At 39.2% G+C, this 20,467-nt stretch overlaps 1 protein-coding gene across 3 annotated transcripts in view; it reads left to right on the plus strand.

Moving 5' to 3' along the window:
* ATG10 (autophagy related 10) overlaps nucleotides 1-20,467 on the plus strand; it is an 80,635-nt gene that overhangs the window by 38,815 nt on the left and 21,353 nt on the right. For all 3 annotated transcript variants that reach the window (XM_084504960.1, XM_084504962.1, XM_084504961.1), the window contains exons 4-5: nucleotides 11,263-11,392; nucleotides 19,396-19,493. In XM_084504960.1, the coding sequence (XP_084361086.1) occupies nucleotides 11,263-11,392; nucleotides 19,396-19,493 (228 nt within the window). The remainder of the gene's footprint in view (nucleotides 1-11,262; nucleotides 11,393-19,395; nucleotides 19,494-20,467) is intronic.

Consider the following 20,467-nt stretch of genomic DNA (forward strand, 5'->3'; position numbering starts at 1 on the left):
GAACTGATTGCTGCAACAGTAAATTCCTGATCTGCTTGCATATTAATTCCTTGCTTGGCAAGGTCAAAATGCAGAGGTCATCTTGTACCTGAAATGTTACAGAATAGGGACCTCTGCGGTGATGTTTAAAATGTCATATGGACACCAGGCCTTTATTCTAAAATTATACCTTCAGGGACTGCAGTTGAGCTGCAGAAAGCTATAAACAGGAGCTAAGAAAAAATCAATTGAGCCTTTGATTCTGGTGCATCACTATCATTCATAGGCTCTGCCTTATGAATAAAGTTATAGCATAGGATGTTAATAATATATTTAATTTATTTTTAGTTGCTTTTTCTTCCTCTACATCCTTTGTTTTGCAAATGCATGAAGTTTAATGTTTAGGAAGGCATGCTCATAGTTGATTCTAGATTTATTCCTTTATATAACCAGAAATGAATTAAGTAGTAAATATCTTGCAGTTTCTGTGGGACCCTATTTGGGGTACATGCAGCAGCAAGCAGTACAATAAATGGTTCTTTCAGCAAATGTTTAGGAAAATGCTTTCCAAGAGATCTGCGCAAGATTAGAATTGCTGAGTGCTCTCCTCTTTGGCTTCCTGTTTTGGAATTAAATGCCTTCGGGACACTTGGAATATCTCAGTTTTGAAAAGCAAGAGCAATTTAACCAATTAAATACTTCATTGTCTTAGCTATGATTTCAGTTTGTTGTAAATAGGGACAAACATATGAAATGGTCCCTGAGATACCTTAATCAAATTGAAGGAATAAATTAGCTCCAGTAGCCATAGAATAGCTTTTGAGGGAAATTAGAGGAGGTAAAGTGTAGCAATCAGCCAAATCTACATTCTGGCTCTTCCTGTGCACATGTATATGATTCCTAGTTCTCTTCTTACTGTATGCCTTGTTTCTGGTCCTGTGGGACACTGAGTGAATCGCTTTCTGATCGAGTCAAGGAAATTGGGTCTGTTGAGCCTCTCACGGTTCGTGCCTTCTGAGCACAAAAGTCATCTGCAAAGGTTAGCACAGCATGGTGTCATTCACCTGGCTCCACGAATACTTGGGCTCTGCTCCCTGCTCCAGTGAATGCTTAGTGGCTCGTATGAGGTGGGACAGGAGAGGCGTCACCCGAAATGCATCCAACTTTCCCCACGCAGGAGGAGGAGTGGCACAGGATGGGTGAATGCAGCATCCAGAGGATACCCGCTCTCCTTCTCCATCTCCAGTTTTCTGCTTTTCCCAAAAGAGGAAAGCTTGAACAATTTTTTGAACAATTTGATGATTGCCAGAAGTATTTTACATAGCTTATTTATAAAATGTGAAGGGAAATTTAGATATGCTTCTGGAACATCTGTATAGAGAAGAATCTCTTCAGGTCTCTCCACCTACTGCTGAGCAATTACTTCAGCTACCAGAAGAACTCCCTTAAATGAGATAAATTGATGTATTTAGTTGTTTACAGATTATTTAGATTTTGCATCTCTGTAAATTATCTATGGCAACACTGTATTGGAGCTTAGCCAAGCATACCTATGTGCAGTGTGTAACATTTCTTGATTTTCTTAAAGCTTTTGCTACAGTGGTGTTGGCTGTCTGTTGTATTTATATAGTATTGTTGACCATTACAGGTGTTTTGAGCCTCATGCTGCTGTAAAACTATTTAGGTGTTCCTGATTTGGTACTGGGCTTTCTTGTCAATTGAAACAAAGCTTGCCTGAAGATGGAGACTATTAGAGGATTCATTCCAGTTAGGAACATTGTAAATTGTTCATTCAAATTTTCTACTTGGCTTCAAGTCCTTGGTTTTGGAGTACAGCTGGCTTCCAGGTGCAGTTGTACTGAGCTGTACAAAACTACTGGTGGTGTATTGTTATAGTTGGGATCCTGCTCTGCTTGTGTGTTTTCTTTATTTGCCCAAAAGAAAGTCTCCTAACTGTTACTCAACAAAGGAATACAGTATAGCTATCTTTATTGTTAGAAAATGCCCTAACAGTCTATTTTTAATTATAAGAATGTATTGCATTGTGCCTTCTCATTTGAATTTTGCGAATTTTAGCTACATTTCGTCAAACTACAATTACTTCTTTGTAAAGCCTGCTAGCGGTTAAAATTGCATTGAGTTCTATTATGTTCTGCATTCCTGGAAATTAATAGTATCATGTAATACAGCATGGCAGTTTTCATTTGAGATCACATTAATAAAAGAAGCATTCAGTACTGTCTTTCCATCCAGTACGACTGTCACCAATATACATTTGGGGTAGTTGTGATCAATGACATTTGATAACATTATAGTTATTAATACTTAGAGTATGTAGAGCATTTTGTTTGAAAATGAACCGAAGGGCTTTTGACCTATCCAAGTCTAAATCTGGAGCTTTGTGTTTCCTGTGTAACAATGATTGGAGAGTAGAAAGTAAGTACATCTGTATTACATCATATATTAATAAAATTAGCCATTTTTTAAAGCAGGTAAAAGCTGAACTCATTTGACTTGGTAAAGTCCAGCCCTGTTCCTCAAAAAAAGAATAAAAAAAATTTATTATGTTTATATCTTTAAAAAAGAAAACATTACTGCATCCTAGTATGATACTAGTTTTTGTATAAGTGTAGGAACAAATCCAGAGACTTTTTTTTTTTGAGAACTTACAAGTAAATTGATAACTATTCTGAATGATAGGTTTTTTTTTTTGAATCGAGATTGATTTTGAAATAGCTCATTATATTTTAATTTTCTCTTCCTGTTTTAATAATAGAAGAATCATATGTGCTTCATCCTTAACATGTAGTTAATTTAATTGGACTCAAATAAATACTCATACTCAAATACACTAGTTGTAATTAAGCTATGTTGTTTATGGTTATGGTTTCTAATTGTTGTGATTGTGTAGTATAGGTTATGGCCAAGCTTAGTGTAGCATCTCAGGTAACTTTTAGGTTGTTTATTTAACCAGGTTCTGACAGACATAAAGGAAATCAGGTAGTATTTCCTTTTCCAAGTAGGCAGCATGCAGCCATTAATTACCCTGATTGCAGAGAGTGGTGTGATGGAAACCGTTCACCTCTCATTGGTGGTTCGAGCAGCCTGGTTGTGCCTTTTTCTTGTGATGTTTAGGGTGGGCATTAGAGCTGGCAACCCCCGAAACACTTGTCCTGGTCCCGCTGTGGCTACTTGGGGTCCGTAGCACAGCACCAGGCTTCTGAACCGCACCATCTCCGTTTCCCATCCAGCCGCTTTTAATTACAACCTGTAACTTCAAATCTCATGTTTTTATAATGCCAGATTTTGTGACAATTTGAGCATTTCTGTCTGTAACGTTTTCACTTGAATTACTGCTAAACACTGTCAGCCTTGGCACCATTTTCATGCAGTTTCCCATCTGAGAAATTAATGAGGATTTGAGTTTGTCTTCTGTAAAGTAAAGAGCTGTAGGAATTTGCTGTCAGTCTCCCTATTGAATTAAGTGTGGCCAAAACTGGGTTGCTGCTGAGATTCTCAATACAGAAATAATAATCCGTGTTCTAAAAAGATAAAACTGACCTAAAATACAGCTGAACTGTTACCTTTCTCTTCTAATATCCCAATATTTTTTTTCCTTTTTTGCCTATGATAAAGCATATTATTATGAAGTGTAGAGCCCAATCCCGAAAGCTCTTAAGACCAAAAAAAAAAAAAAAAAAAAAAGCAATAATCTTATGCAATAGTGCTTAGCATTATAGAAATAACTTTTCACAATTTGTACAAATGCAAGATAATAACATAAGTAATGGAAAAATGCTGCAATTTGTTGTTTTCCAGATAAAATTGAATGATACACAACTTAGTCCACGCATCAGGTTTACACTTCTTTTATACTCTTAACAATTGTTGCAAACTAACTGTGCAGCCATGTATAGTCATACCCACTTGATGTGTTTTTCATGAACCTTGAAACTCACCTCTCTGTGTGTATATATATGTATACAAGTGCATGTTTGTAGTTTGTCCTCATGTGGTTGCACTGTGGAGGAACTGGCATGTTTTGCAAGTATTTTTATGCAAGCGTGGGTATAAAATTCCCAAATTTTCTACTGAATGCAATTTTCTTTTTTCAGTCTTAGAATGGTAAAATTGACATCCATAAATCTGTAGAGGTGACAACCACTGAAGGACATGGCTGCAAATGGCAGCTCTGGCCAAAATTTGGTCCCGCAGAACCTTCTCTCAGCCCACGATGTGCCCGGGGTCCCTGCAAAAGCCGCGTTGGTCATGCCATGAAGTCGCTCTCAGTGTTGGCTCTACTAACACTGTGCTTCTTTTTAGAAGTTTTAGGAGCTGTTGGGGTCAGCCAGCCCATCGTTCCATGCTCGACTTTGGCCTTCCCCCTCTCCTGGTTGACTTGCCTTGCTTCCTAGCTTTGCTGTTAGCTGTAATTTCTACCAGAAGGGATTTTTCTGACATATTGTTCCGGCACTGAAGCCCTGTTCAGAATGGGTCCTTGTACTTAGCACATAAAAAAGAAGAACAATGTCTCTTTTGGGGGAGGAGGAGAGCCACCAAATTCTGCATTTTACGTGTGACAACAGAGGAAGAATGAAGAGTTGATTTTGAAAGAATTCACCACCTTTATATGAACATAGAAAAAAAAAAAAAAAAGAAATCACAACTGTTCTGTTTTCATGGTCCATTGCTTCTTTCACTTGAATAGATTTTGCTTTCACTTGTGATAACAGTTTTAAAGCAATCAAAAGACAAATCTAATTTCCAACCATTAGAAACGATTGTTAATGCATGAGGGACTACTAAAATTTTATGTGCTGCATCTTTTTGGGGTGGAAGTGTTGGTTTTGTTCTTTTGGTATGCCTTGAATGACAAAAGGCTGTGTTTTTTGTTAGTAACCTGTATTTTCCGGGAGAAAGTCATTCTAATAATCACTGAATTCTTCGCCGTTACCAGTGTCAGGGTGCTGACTTGTAGTAAGGAGATTTTCCTTTGTGAAATGACTCATTTAAGGGCTCTGTGTATCCATAGGGATCCATTTATTGTTTACCTCAACATACGTCTGTGGTTTCCATAGGTGGCTTAGTGGCTTTTCAAGGAAACTCTGTCTTCCAGAACAAGGCTCTTTGGGCTTGGTGTTTAGTAACATCACTTGAGTGATTTAAGGGCCACTTTCTTTCTGTTGTTGGAGGGCAGTATTTAACCAGGTTCTTCACTTTGCTAATTGGATTTGAACAAACCCAAGATAGTAGGGAGGATCGTGTAGCAGCATAAAAATATAAATCCATCAGGTAAGTTTGTCATTTTTCAAGTCACTTTTGTCATCCTTGCATTGCTTCATCTGTCACTAATGATGGCCACACTGCAAAACATGCAGAGATTGTTGGATTCCTCATATAGAGTTAAGATAAAAGAGCAATTTATTTACTATATGGAAAAGCTGAAACTGGTGGTAGAGACATTTGTATACCATTCATCTTGCACTTAAATTATTCAGGAAGATGTCCACATTTTTGTGTTTTTACAGGCCGTGATACAGTGGGCCAAGTGTGATTAGGGCCTCTAAGTTTTAGCATAGTATGAGCATTTAATAGGGAAAGGAAAATGCTGGCAATCACTTAATACAAACTGAAATTCTCTTACTGTGTTAAAATAGAAAGCATGTGCTAGGACGGTTTTGAGGTTCCTACAAGGTTTTTATTATTATTTATTTATTTTTTTTTCATCCCCAGGATGTTTATTTTTGCAAGGGGATTGTGTTTTTTTGCATTTTATAGGCCGCCTCGCGATTTCCACATAAGGGCTCACTCTGAGACTGCAATCCAGGCGCTCGGCTGCTTGGCAGCTCAGCCTCCGCTCTGTCATCCCAGCTGGTGCCTCCTGCCACCGTCCCCAGCTCGTGGCGAGGGTCTGAGGGTCCGGATGGCTGCTAGGGGACGGCAGCCCCGGTGGCTCTGAGCCTCCTCGCAGGCCTCGCCGCCGGCTCTGACTTGGTGCCGGGTTTTTTCGGCATGGCAGGGGAAGGGCGGCTCGGCTGCCCTGGGAGCTGGCACCAGAGGGACAGAAACCAGCCGCAGGATGACCTGCAGAGACTAGCACAGCGGGGGCTGCAGGCAAAGACGTGAGGCACGGTCCAAATAAAAGTGGAGAACACCCAGGAGGAAGAATAAAGAGCGCAGATACAATCTCTACCACGCTGCCGCGCCCTCCACATTAAGCGCGGTTTTAATTCTATCTGATGAAGGGAAGGCTGTCCTGCCATTCAGTTTGCATGCTCAGATCTCTGCGTTTGCCAAAGGGAAAGTGTTGAACCGGGAGGGGAGCTGCTCCGGGAAGGCTCTTGTGCTTCACACGGGAGCTCGCAGCCGTTTCTGGAGGGAGAGGAGCACCACATGGGAGCAATGTGTGAAGGAGTACGTACACGATACATTAGTTCTCCAGCTCGGAGGCCAAAACAGAATCGAGCGTGAATGTATTCAAGGCGATGAAATCAGATTTGGTTACTGATCTGGACTGCATCTCCCTCTTCCCCCTCGTAATGGGACAACCAGTGCCAGTCGCGGTGCCTGCGTCCCCTTTTCCTCCCCTTCCTGCTCGCGGCCCCGTCACGCCGACCTCCTGCAGCAGCATTTTATGTCTCGGGAGGCTCCCTGGAGCAGGAGGAAGTAGAGGTCAAGGCGCCAAAAAAAGAGACGAGGAACATGGGAATTGGGAGAAAGGCAGGAGTGAACGGATGATACCCAGGAGAAACGACGTGCCTGCTGCTGCCGTTCAGACCACTGCTTGTCCCCAGGAAAAGACTTCAGGCGCAGGGAGTTTGGGCTGAGTCAGGGAGGCCTGTGTGTGAGGTGGGGAGAGGGAGAAGCTTGGAGTAATGTCAGCAGAGGAGAATCCCCTTTCCATCAGGTGATTGTGCCCCTTCTCAGCATACCCTGTCGCTCCCCTGGGCCTTCCCTTTCCATCGGAGCTCTTCCTCCAAAAGTAACCTTGCCTGAACCCGTGCCTTCCTGCTGCCTGCGGAGCGCAGCTACTGCTGAAGAAGATCAAAGCAGGCCTGCACCTCTCCCCTGCTCTCAAATTAACTTGTAACCACGAGATTTTAACTTGTCATCTTCATCAGAAGGAAAAAAAAAAAAAAAAAGTTGCATTATTTTGTTTTCAGAGTGACATCCTACATCACTTCTGATCTATTGATTTAAATAATTCAGCATTTAAAAAGGAACAAATCAACTTAATTTGTTTAGGGGGTACTTAAAGGTTGAGAACAATTTTATATCAATTAAAATTAGTGATAATTCATTTATGACGGAACTAATATAATTAATTAGGTGGTTGCTGCCTATCTTTTTATAATAGATACATTGCTTTTAAACATCTGCTCAATAGTCCATTATGATAACACAAGAATGATTTTACATGAGAGCAACAGGGTAGCAGATGCTTCCTGATGACAACTTCCCAATTTGTTTAGGAAACAGTCGGTGAGTCCTTGATTCACAGCTTTAACATGAAGCATGGCAACCATTCAAGCAAATTGCAATGCAGACACACAAAATTATTAATAATTATTTATAAAATAAAATTATTTCATAGTTTTAAGGATTGCAATTTAAATCTAAACCTTCTAAACCTTTTGAAGGTGTTTAGATTTAATAATAAACTTATTTTCTTTACTCAGGCATGTTTATTTTGTCTTTACAAGATCCAAGCAAAATTATGAATTTGTTGTGTGTGTACAGGTATGAATGTTTTATATCAGTTGTTCAATTTCTTGATGTAAAAGTTGATTTCACTATTGTCATTGTTAGAATACCTAAATAATCAAAATAAAATATCTAGAATATCTATACAACAGTATATGTGAAAAAAGAAAGTAGAACAATTAATTGAAGAAAAAATTAAATAGGCTAGCAACTGAAAATCAAGATCTGCTTTTTTTTTTTTTTATGAATTACACTTGCATTTAGTGTTTGTGGCTTTAGCAGTAGTTGGTTAAAGACTGAAAAAGAGATGTCTTCTTTTAGGTTGATGTAGTGCTCTCTGAGGTTCCATGGCTTTATACAGCCATGCATAATTTTTAGATGTTCCAAAGATTGCCTAAAGTGGCTGTGCTTGCTTTATTCATATCATCAGCAAAGTTCATCTCATCAGCAGGAGAGATACCATCAGAACTTTTCGGCTCCAAAATGTACTTTCCCGGCATAAATCCTATGCATCATACTTACAGAGGCGGAAAAGTACAGGATTACACATCAGTGATGTATTTTTTTTATGTAAAAAGTCTTGCCACTGCTGTTTAACGAAAGGAAGGGGGATTAGAAATAGCCCTAAGAAGGATTCAGCTATCTGTCTTTCTATGCAGATCACAAATACAATGCTCCCACTTCTCACTAGAAATAGCAGGAAAGGAGATCTGATTATCAGAAACTGTCTGTGAATGAGCATAGGAACTTTGTAGTAGACCGAAGTCCATCTTGTAACAGAGCAGAAGAGTGTCAGTTTCAAAGCTGCTTCAAGCTTTGCATTCAGCTGAGTGCTTGACTTCAGACACTGCTTAAACTATCAGTCAGCGAACCCCAGGATAATGCAAAACGAATGCGTCCACAAATATTCTGCTCTCCAAAACAGTAATTTGTTTAGAGTAAAGCTATTTATACAGCCTTCTTCCCTTGTCGGCTGCCTCTCCTGCCATCGAACTGTGTATGTCTTCTGGGAAGGCCACTTCTGGAGAAAATCAGCTTTCTCTGGAAGTAATAGGATGTTTTGGTAAGTAGCCCACAGTCTAATATCCTTCTGGTAATGGCAGAAATTCTCTTGAGAGTTTTCTCACTGGCCATATCAAGGAACAATGAAATTAGGAGGACTGACTGGCTCCTTCGCTTTCCTTTTCCTAATCCAGAAAATGAAGATAGAAGTTGCTTACCAGCTGAAATCCTTGCTAACCCAGCAGGCTGAATTCTTGATGACAAAGTTATTCTTAGCTTAATTTATGACTTTCTGAGATATTAAGTAGGGTATTTACAAAACATGTTTTCCCTAGGGGTATACAGCTTTTGAGTATTTAATTTTTGCGTATTTGAGTATTAAGTTACTTCTTTTCCTAGGTATTTGCAGGTAATAAAGAATACGACTCCTTTATCATTCAGTCTAAAATTACCACAAATCAGATATTGGTATTTATGTGATGGTTTAGAGTCATTTGCATACACAAAACAGGAGAGAGAAGTATGTGTATACAGACAGCATTTTTTGGGGAGAACATCATCATCTAATACATAGCAAGGTAGTCCTGCCATTTCCAGACACGTTTTTAGGGCAAGTTAAGCTAGTGACTAAGCATAATACCCAATGAAGCATTAATGTCTGTAAAGCAGCATGGTTTTGATTCCAGAAGGCTGATCTGAGAGGGTTTTTTAAATTTTAATCTAGGTTCCATTCTGGAACTGTTTCTCTTTCCCACCCCTATAAACTTGAGAGCCAAGTTGTTTTTTGATTTCTTTTACCACCTGCTGCTGATGTTCTTTCTTTTACTATTCACACTAAAGCACTGAAAACAGATCAATTTAAAGAAAGTTGTTTACTTTAGAGAATCTCTCTTTTTGTCAAGAGATTTTTTTTAAAATGGTATTCTTCTGTATTTGATATCTGATCCAACATGAGGGAAGAAGAAAATACTTTGCTTTCTTAGTCTGTTACACAGTTTTATAGGAACTGGGGAACTGGGCATGGCATAACTAACTTTACCTGGCCCATGAACTCAGATACAGCAGTCATCATTGTTCCTTCTGATGTGTTTTCTTTCACATCCAGTTTTTTAAAAGTAGGTTAACACGGAGGGGATTTTCTTTACTGCTCCATTTTGGTACTTTAGATATCTTTTTACTAATAAGCTAAAATTGAGCATTGCTGCAACTGTCTAGAACCTCCCAGAAGCCTTCTACTCCATGACCATCTGTGATTTTCTCATTTAATGTCCAAAATTGTATTTACAGTACCTTGGTCTGTTGCTTCCCATGATCTGGGCTCTTTATTCATGATCTTCTATCCATGTGCTTCAACAGTGTCTGGTTGTCTAAAATGCTAAATGTGGGCAAAATACGTTTTATGTGGACTATCAAAAAAAAAATTAAAGTATTTTGTGTCATTACCATTATAGCTTATCCGGTCTCTTCATGGATTGATTGATAGCTGAGTTATGGGTGTGAGATAAAAATAAATGGCTTTAAATTTCTCATGTGTTAAACCAGTATGGCATTCAGAGGATGCTGGATCTTCTTTTCTGTTCAGTCTTTTTCATTTTGCTTGGGCAGAGACAGTAAACCAATATTCAAAGTTGGTTGGCAATAATAAACTTGTGAAGTGCACACCCAACCTATGGGGCATTATGGTTGCTTAGTTCATGCATGTAAATTTGGGGGTTTGAAAACCAAACAAGTCCACACCCGTAGTGTCTTCTTGGAAAGTTTGTTCTAACATTTAATCTTAGTGGCATTAGTAATTTAATTTTCAGAAATGTTGAGAATTGAGAAATGTTGAGAATTGTCGATTTTTAGAAAAGTCAAAACAACTGGGTGTTTAGCACCATTTGAATGTTATTTTGAAATTAACAAATTGATAAACATGTTAAGAGATTTATGCACCAGCTAGGGAATATCTCAATGCAACAAATTCCATCTCTTCAGATTTATTTAAAGTCTACAACATACATTAATTACTTTACACCTGAAATATACAGTAACAGGAGGAAAAATGTCTTAGCTTTTAGAAGTATTATAGTCAAAACCAGCCTTTTGCAAAAAGCCTTTAAAGACAGTAGAGCAGAGAATTTCTGGTGGATACTGTTGATGTGTCCTTTGGCAAGCAAAACCAGATTATTTAAGGATACACTTTTAAAATGGTTTATAGTAATGTTAATCAGAAGAGATGCAGCTGTAGTTAGCTTATTGTACAGGTATTCTGCCATAAAGATTTTAGAGAGCTTTTGCTTTTTTCTTTTGTTTACAAAAGCAGCCTGCACTTAGAAAGACCTCAGTTCTGCAAATGCCTGCACATAGTTCACAGAGTGTAAAAGTAAGTGTGCAAGATGTCTTTGTAGGTTTTGGACTGCTGTGATTTTCTTGCTGATTAAAATTCTTTTTGTAATACTAGAAGGGTGATGTTAAAGTGGTGATCACTGCTTTTTTCTGTTCTATATGTTTATTAATTACAGCAGTTGTAATTTAATTCCTCTTGATAAAAATACAAAAGCTGATATATTATTATGTTCATGTTTGTTGTTTTAGGAATCTTTGGATGATTCTCAAGTAGCTGGAGCTTGTGCAACAACAGAAGAAGTGGTTCGCTATGAATATCATGTCTTGTACTCCAGCAGCTACCAAGTACCCGTGCTTTATTTTAGGGCTTGCTTTTTAGGTAAGACCAATTTTCTGTTAGACAAAGTGATGAATAAAAACATGTCAGATGCCACAGATGTTAAAAACACAAATTTTATATTAAACAGAGGAACAAAATAATGATCGTATGTAATAAGAAAGTAAGAGATGAGACTGTTCACCAGTAAATTTTATAATACTCCAGACACAGAGCTTCAGGACCTTGGAGTAGATGATATCATCTCAGCCTGAAGGAGGCTGATCTTTGGCTCCTGGCATCTTGCCTGTGGTTGACTAAAACTGCTGATCATTTTTCTTGTTCTTTCCTTTAAATGAATACAAAAACCTTAAAGCTGCAGGTTTGAATTTGACTATGAAATAAGTGGAGAGAATTACAGTGCTTCAGCAGAACTGTGTCTGCTTCTTTGAAGCCTGACTTTGAGCCACAAGGCTGGGGGTGTAAATGAACCTTTTAAAGTGTATGTTGTTTTCTGTTGAAATCAGCTGCTTTAAAAAATAACGAGGTATTGTCTTTTTCTATCTATTAAAACTGGTTCTTGAAACACTAACTGATCTTTTTTTTCCTCCTAAGATGTACATCTTGTTACCCATTACTCAATTGCTACAGCTACTGTGATTTTACTCACCATCCTGTCAGGAAGGAAGGAGGAACACAGAGCCTTCCTCCAAGGCCACTGTTAGTGTCACTTATTTAATCAGCAAACATAGAGTGATCACACTGCAGCACTGGCTGTGCTCTGTTCCTCTCTGCCCGAAGACTGCGTACCAAGGGCTGAGGGACTGAAATCTTCAAGTCATTTCTTCAGTCTCCTGCATGGTAGCATCAGCATCTTTTGTGTTTTGAATAATCTCCTAACTTTATCTAGATAAAGATGTCTGACTGTTGCCAGAGATATCTTTTTTCTTTTTAATTAAAAAGTAGCTTAAGATGCTTTGAATGTGTTTGGTAGATTTAATCACTCTCTGCCTTATATTGTTTAATGGTTTCTAATTTTGCAGTGTTAGCATTTTAAAAGGCACTTTAGATTTAAAATTGAAGAACAAATTCTCATAGACTCCCTGGTGAAAGGATTTTAGTCAGAGGTGCAGTTTCAGGAACGGATAATTTGGGGTAAATTTTCAAACTGGGACATGGGGAATTGGGGACATTGCTCTATCTTTACCACCAACAGAACTCATTTGCACACATCCTGCTGCAAATTTATTTCTAGAATTATTACAGGCATTTAGAAATGTGCAGTGTTTTGCCTTTAAACTTATGTGTAGACAGAAGGGTGAAGAAAGTTTTTCTGTAAGAGACAGGTTAACCTATTCGTGGTCGTGAAAAATGTCATCATCTTGGTTTTTGCTGAATTAATAGTGCATAGTCTCTACAGAAGAGATGGAGATGCTGCAGGTAGAAGAAATAGGACACTATTTCTACTGTACTGTACTTTCATATAATTAGTATTCACCATAAGCAGTTAATCACCAGAGAAGAGCTCCCAGAGACAAAACAAGTTGTTTAGCTTGTCAGCATCAGGGAATCGGAGGTGTTGAAACATGACTCCTTATATCTGGAAGTGGATATTACAGAAGCTAGTGGATGATCTAATGCACAATCGTAGTATTATGTGCCAACAGCTCCCCTTGCAGTACAAATATGTAATTGCTCCTGCAAGTGAGATTATGTTTTAAAATGCTTTTTGGGAACCTTTCACAATGGAAAACAAGGACTTTTTTTGAGATAATTCCTGAAGTCACCTGGGCTCTCTTTCGCATTTAATGCTTTCTTTTAACATATAACGTTCTCTGACTCTTGAAGAGAGAAGGATACAAAATACTGGTAATAAGTACTTCTCCAAGAATATTTTCAGCTGTTATTCTCTGATTTCAGTTCTGGATAGTTTATTTTTGAAAACAGCAAAATCTGTCATCACTGCAAATAATTTACCTGCCTATACAGTGCTATCTGAAGGCACCAGTGTGGGTTTTTCAGAAACATGCAAACATCAGTCAATCACAATCACCTGAGCTCTCTCAGAGAAATATCTTTTGTCTTGCCCTGAGCCTAATATGAAGAAAATTCTAAGGTAAAGCCCCGAGATTTTTTTTTTTCCTGAGAAAGGTCGTAATCTTCCTGTGATAGGCTTCTCACCTTGTTTCTCAGACAACTAGAAATACTCGCTGCATTCCTTATCTGAAATTTTCAGAGAAGAATCTTCTTCTGAGACCTGCATCGATTTCTCACTCTAAATTCCTACTATTGTTTTCAGATTAACTAACAAAATGGGTTCTTCACAAGTCTCTTGCGAGCTGCTCATGGTTTCCCTTGAATCCTGTCCATACTGATCCTCATGTTAATTAGAGCATGTTGCAAGAGGTGAAGGTGAGCTATAATCCTTCCAGTGTTTCCACAGCCCTGCCCTGTTTTGTCTTCCCCAGCAGCAGAGCATGGAGGTTGAATTTAAAACTCTGCTTCCTCTCTGGCAGTATGTTAAGTGGCCATTATAACTCGAGGCCTGCCTAGGAAATAATAATTCTTCTGTTCAACCTGACTAAGTAGTTTTGCTTGTTTTGCAATGCAATTCAACTCCTCACTTTGTATGTTATGATAGCAACCGGTGCCAGCCTGGCCAAATCTGTGCTATTCCAAATAGACTCTAAAAACTTTTCTAGAATAATTAAATCCTTCTTTTCTCCCTCCATTTTTCACTGACTGCTTGTCTCCAGCAGTCCCTCCTAGGAAAAAGGCTTCTCAAAGGGTCGCTGTGGAGTTTTTCCCATCCTCTTTAGCAGGGTAAGCATCTTCAGGAGCTTGTGTCAGTGAGGACATCTGGTTTTCACTCGTTTCTGCTAGTGGTTGCACTTAAACATTGCAGGTCAGTCCTTCCAGCAGAAAGACAAAAGCTCAATTGTAGCCTTATCCTTGCTGCTGTTTAAATGGGATGAGTTATTTTCTGGAATTCATCTTTAAACCTCTTTTCTCTTTTTTGTCAGAAGAAGTTTGATATGTAAGGTAGTAACAAGGTAATGGCTTGAAATTTTAATTGCAATAGGACTAAAACATTTTGAAAGACATCTAAACTTTCTGGTAGTCTCTGGGGATAGATTTACAGGGAAGATTTTGTTCTGTGCAAGGACAAATACTTCAGCTGAAAATGATTAAATGTGATGACTGTCTGGAAAGATGCTTGGGAACATTACAGGATACAAGAAGATATTTTTAGGATACACATATACATCTGAGTAACATTTTTCACCAGTTCACGATACTTTCCATGTGGCATATATTCCTAAATTCAGACCTTCTGAAGTCCAGACAGTGGTCCTCAGTATCTCAGAGTGTCAGAGAACTAGGTGTCCTTTCTCCAATATTAGTCTTATGCATGCCATACCTTTGAAAAGCAGGAACCCTTCTTTCTTTTTCTGGCTTCCAAGATTACCAAAGAGGTAGCTGAAGAAATGCATGAACCCCTTGCTGAGATCTGATGTCAGCAATTAGCCCTCTTAGAGACAGATGGTGTAGGCAATTAGCCTTCCCCTTCAGTGCTGGCATCAGCCAGATGGGCTGGGCTAGGTCCAGTAAGCTTTCTTTAATCAGCAGAGTATTTCCCCTTTTCTTCATCTTTAAGATGTGAAGGAACTTCAGTTTTTTCCTGAATTGTCATCATCTAAAACCATACATAAAAACACCTCTTGCATTGACAGTGAGGTAGCAGCAACAAAATCACAGGTGGACACAGGTATCATTCAGGAAACACCCTGTATGTCAAGAAAAAAAAAAGCTTGTTTCACACTTTGCTGCTTCTTTTTCCTGCAAAGCTAGAGAAAGATTCGCGAATACTGACTAAGCACCAAAAAGAAAGAGCAGGAGTCAACACAGCCTGCACCCCAGCTCACCTAGAAAAGAGTGAAGAAAGGGGATTTTCAAGTTGACCTGCTCAAAATATGTTTAGCTTTCTGACAATACAGATACATCCCTGCCAATAAAAACCATGCTAATCAGTGGTTAGAGAGAGACAGCTTGGAAGATAATGTAGCTTCCTCCAACCCTGAAGGCATGACTTTCTGTGTTCATAACAGTACTGGGCCTGATGGATGCACTTTCCAGAAACCAGACTTACTCTCTGAAGTCAAAAGCACTCTCTCCTTTCTCAGAAAAATGTCTCTTCTTAAGACCTCGTTCTTTGAGAAAGGGCTGGATCATGGTTTTGGACATATAAAAAATTTTGTTAAAAGAAAATCTGCTTTTTAATTATTTCTTATTTCTGGTGATAAAAACAAGTTAACCCCAACTGGACGGACCTTCACCAAGCCTTTTGAAGCAAGTGTTTGTTATTATCAAGGCAGTTTAAATAATAAAAATCAGAGTTTCTGATAGGAATGCTGTAGTTATTCTGGGCTGACTGTTACGGCAGGCGAACTAATTGATTCAAGCCCATAGTGAGTGGCAGAAGTAGAACCAATATTAGGAATTCTTGACTCTTATCCATCAGCTTCTTTCTCAAAAAGTATCTCATCTGGTTGTCTCCCAGGCTCTTTTGTCCCTTCTTGTTGCATTTTGTCCTAGCACTGATGAGTGGATAATGTGTTGTGTGCCAGCCTTGTGGTCTGTCAAGGGAAGGGTAAATCTGGCATGACCCACAGGCAGCTACCGACTGCAGTGTGGTAGAAATTTCCTTTTGCTCTCTGTGGCAATTGGTGTGATTATTTAATGAGGTGAAATATACAAAGCAGGCGTATAACCACAAATTTTTGATTCTGTCAACACACCTGCTCCCAGCTATACCTGGGACAGGGCTTAGGATGAGCACCTCAGGGCTTAGGCAGGCACCTCAGCATCTGCGTCACCCTGTGGGGATGGTGGACAAATGCACTGCAGGGTGAAACTGATGCCTGCGCCTTCCTCTCCTGCTACTTCTCTTTGCTCGCTGCTGCCGTCGCCTTGTTTTTCTGGCTGTACGTGGGGAGCTCGGCTCCGTGACAAGAAGCGGCGCCACAAGAGGCAGAGCGGCCGCCTGGCTCAGCGGGTGCCGCCGTGGCCCCTTGTTGCCAGCAGCAACAATTACAGGCCGCTCTGTCAGCCCCTAGACACGTGAACACTGGCAGCCCTGGAAAACAGCGGGCTGAAAGTGCCCAAAGAATACAGAAGTGTGTTTTGTGCCAAGATGGGAGACTGGGATTAACATGGCTTCAGTTATATCGACCTAAATGATTCAGTATGTGCTTGCAGCCCAGAAAGCCAGCCGTACCCTGGGCTGCACCAACAGCAGCGTGGGCAGCAGGGCAAGGGAGGGGATTGTCCCCCTCTGCTCTGCTCTCATGGGACCCCACCTGGAGCCTGCGCTTAGCTCTGGGGCCCCAGCACAAGGAGGACAGGGATGAGCAAGTCCAGAGGAGGGCCACAAGGATGATCAAGGGGCTGGAGCATGTCTCCTGAGAAGACAGGCTGAGGGAGTTGGGTTTGTTCGACCTGGAGAAGAGAAGGCCCCAGGGAGACCTCACAGCAGCATGCCAGTGCCTAAAGGGGGCTGCAGGAAAGCTGTGGGGGGACTCTGTGTCAGGGGGTGTAGGGATAGGGCAAGGGAGAATGGCTTTAAGATGGCAGAGCATAGATTTAGATTAGATATGAGGAAGAAATTCTTCACTCTGAAGGTGGTGAGGCTCTGGACCAGGCTGCCCAGAGAAGCTGTGGATGCCCCATCCCTGGCAGTGTTCCAGTTAATCTTTAAGTTCCTTTCCAACCCAAACCATTCTGTGATTATATGATAAACAAGTAAACAAATTCACACACAATGAGGACTTTTAAAACATGTAACACACCTCCAGTCAGATTACCTGAGATGAGTTTTATCATCCATACTTATCTTTTGATACAGAAACAGGAGGAAGAACAAAGCAGACTACAAAAACTTAAAACTTCTTCACTTCCAGCTGCTATCTAACATACTAGGACTTCTATCAGTCATTTGAGATCTTAGTGTAGCTTTTATTTAGTTTTGTTTTGTTTATTTCGTCTCATTCAGAGGGAAAACGACAGACTTTGAGGTCTTCATCCTGCAAAAGGCAATGGGAAAACTACCCATTAATCACCTGTCTTTTTGCAAGGGTCTTACAGTTTCCAGCTGTGAAGCTAAACCTCATGTCCATTTTAAGTATTGATAAGTTATTCTTTCCTGCTGTATTTGTATTCCCATCTTCTAGGAAACTGAGCTAGTCAATTAGATGAGAATTTATAGGAATACAATACTTGGGAGTATGTATGAAGTCTTACTAAAAACAAAACAACAGCAAAAAAAAGAAGACTTTATACTCATTTAAATCTTAGTGAAATATATTATAATTGTGCAGAAAATTCAGAATGTAGGGAGACTTAAATCCAAGGATATTTCAATATGTAAGTGCCTGGTCAGAATGCCCAGATCAATTTTTGTTCTTATGTGAAACGCTGCAATTAGTTTATAATAACTATTGAAGTGTATAACTGAGTGTGATCTCACTCTGGTGTGATGTAAAACTTCTGGTTTTAGTTTATATGTATTTTTATCTGAAACGAAAATAATTCTATACCTAAATATGATGGACAGTATGCTGCTTTTCATACACGAAGTAATAAGACCCATGAGGCAAAACTCAGGTAATTTTTAACTATGTGATTAATCCTTGATCCCATGTTTGATAATTTCTGTAAATGAGATGGTTAGTCAGAGTAATCCATTCTATCTCAATTAGCTCAAGTGTTGCTATAAAAATTCACAGAGATGTACAGGGCAAAATCTAGAGTGGTAAATCAAATTTTTCATTTGAATGTATGTTGTTTTAGATTTTCCATTTACACTCACTCTGAATTGCCTTTGCAGGTTGTGTAGAAAACATAAAATTGCAAGTATCTATGGTATTTTGTATTATTTGTACACAGATGATTTGAGCATAAATATTTCCTCCTAAACTTCACTTACTCTCTAGTAACAAATTTCTCAGCAAGTGTTAGCCAGAACAACTTTGATATCTGCCATCACAGGACAGGGGAGATGCAGGTCTAGCAAGTCTCATGTTCCTGAGGATGGCATAGCGTATCTACTTAATATTCTGTTGCCTTCGCAGATACTTCATTTGCTGCACATCTTAATGCTTCTGTTATATGGTGCTTAAGTAAGTGCAGAACTTGGTGCAGTTTTTTCAATGCATGCAGAAGATAAGATAAAACAGAGACTGTAGGCAGCTGTTTTTAACTTACATCTAAACATGGCATTCAAATGTTAATTGGATGAATAAATCTTGTTCATTTTACAGACATGAAAATGTCAGTAGAATAAAACTAGTTATCACAGGATAATGGTCTCTGACACCTAATAGATGTTACGATGAAGCAACTTATTGAAAGTATATCAAAATATCCTATTGCTATTTGTCAAAAACAAATATTCTGAAAAAATTGACATGATTATTTTCAAAGTGGTAATACCTTGGCATAATTCTAACATCACCACTGAAATGTGCTGTGACAATGTGGCTCAAGAAAAAAATGTCTTAATGTCTCAAGTGTCTCAAAATATGTCTCAAGGAAAAAGAAAAAAAAAAAGTCCTCTAAGTTAGCAAAGGGCAGTGAACTTTTGACTGCATAATTTTGTTCCTTGCATTTTTTTCCATTCTCTCACTATGAATTACATGTATTTACATGAAATAACTGTTAATGATGCTATTCTGTGGTTTTTAATCTCTCTTACTCAAGCATTATTTTTACAAAGTTAGTTTAACTTTAGGACTTGCAACCAGGAAAGTGAGTTGTTCCTCTCAGGGGATGGAGAAGTATAGGATAGTTTCGAGAATTTGGGCTAGCTTTATACACACATCCAGTTAGGATTTGAGCATTACTGTTCTGGAGTTTTGAGGCCAGAAGCAGCTCAGTCACATTCTGCTGTTTTTTCCATCTGTCTGCAGATAATCAGTATTTTCAGATTTTCTTTTGCTGTACTCTATTAATACAGCCTGCTTAAGAGCTCTGACTGTGGGTGCTTTTTCCCCTCCCCTCTACCACAGATGGAAGACCTCTAACTCTGGATGAAATATGGAAAAGTGTTCATGCGTGCTACCAGGCTCGTCTGCTGGAGGGGCCCTGGGACACTATTACACAGCAGGTGAGAAGCCACTCGTCCATTACAAAATTGATGGTTGCAATATATGCCCAAATCCTCAATGGCCTTATTTCTCTCCTGGACACAAATAAAAGATATAGAAGTCTTACTGAGGTATGTTGAGCCAGTTATGAACAACAGTTTCAGACCTGGATTTTGAAGAATACATAGATGTTCACCACATAAGACTTAGTGTGACCATATCTCTCATTTAAAATCCTTCTCAAAAGCCAGTCCTGAAAACTGATAATTTCTAAGTAATTTTGGTTTTTGGCAACTATAAAAATAGACTTACTTGCTTACTTAAGTAAAATATAGCGGTGTCATAGTTCACAGATTGTCTGTTAATCGAATTACCAAAAAGACTGTGTAATTTTCAATTTTAAATAGACCTGCAATCCCAAGAATTGAAGGAGAGAAAATTAGTCTCTCAATCAAATAATATGTTGTTACTGACTAATGTACTTAAGAATCAGTGGTTAATGAACACCATGTTTTACAAGAGGAAGCAGATTAGTAAACTCTGTTATCAGTGCCTTGTTTTAGAGGTATTCAAATCACTTTTATTTGAAGTGGTCTTAAAGTCACTAGATTATTTCAGCAATTTATGTCCTATTCATAGAATTGTGATGGTGGCTGTCTTGAAAACAGTCCTGTTTGTGCCCAGGAAGATGTGACTCAGAGCTGAGCTGTGCACTCTGGGTTCTCCTCTCAGCTCCAGGCCTCCAGTGCAAGTTTGGACAAAGAGTGGGAATTCTCCAGGTGTGAGGTTTTTTATCATCAGAGGAAGATACCAATGTCTCTTTTCTTTCCCCACTTCCATCACTGGCTTCTTGATCTTAGCTGCTTCCAGGTACACAGGTCTCTTACAGGAGCAGCTGGTGCAACAGGAATATAACCTCAACTGAGGTCTACAGGTGTTTCCATAATTCAACTAATACAACTTAATTACAGGATGTCTATTTGTAAATGGCACT

Source organism: Aythya ferina (assembly GCF_964211825.1).
Source record: "Aythya ferina genome assembly, chromosome: Z".
NCBI classification, from domain to species: domain Eukaryota; kingdom Metazoa; phylum Chordata; class Aves; order Anseriformes; family Anatidae; genus Aythya; species Aythya ferina.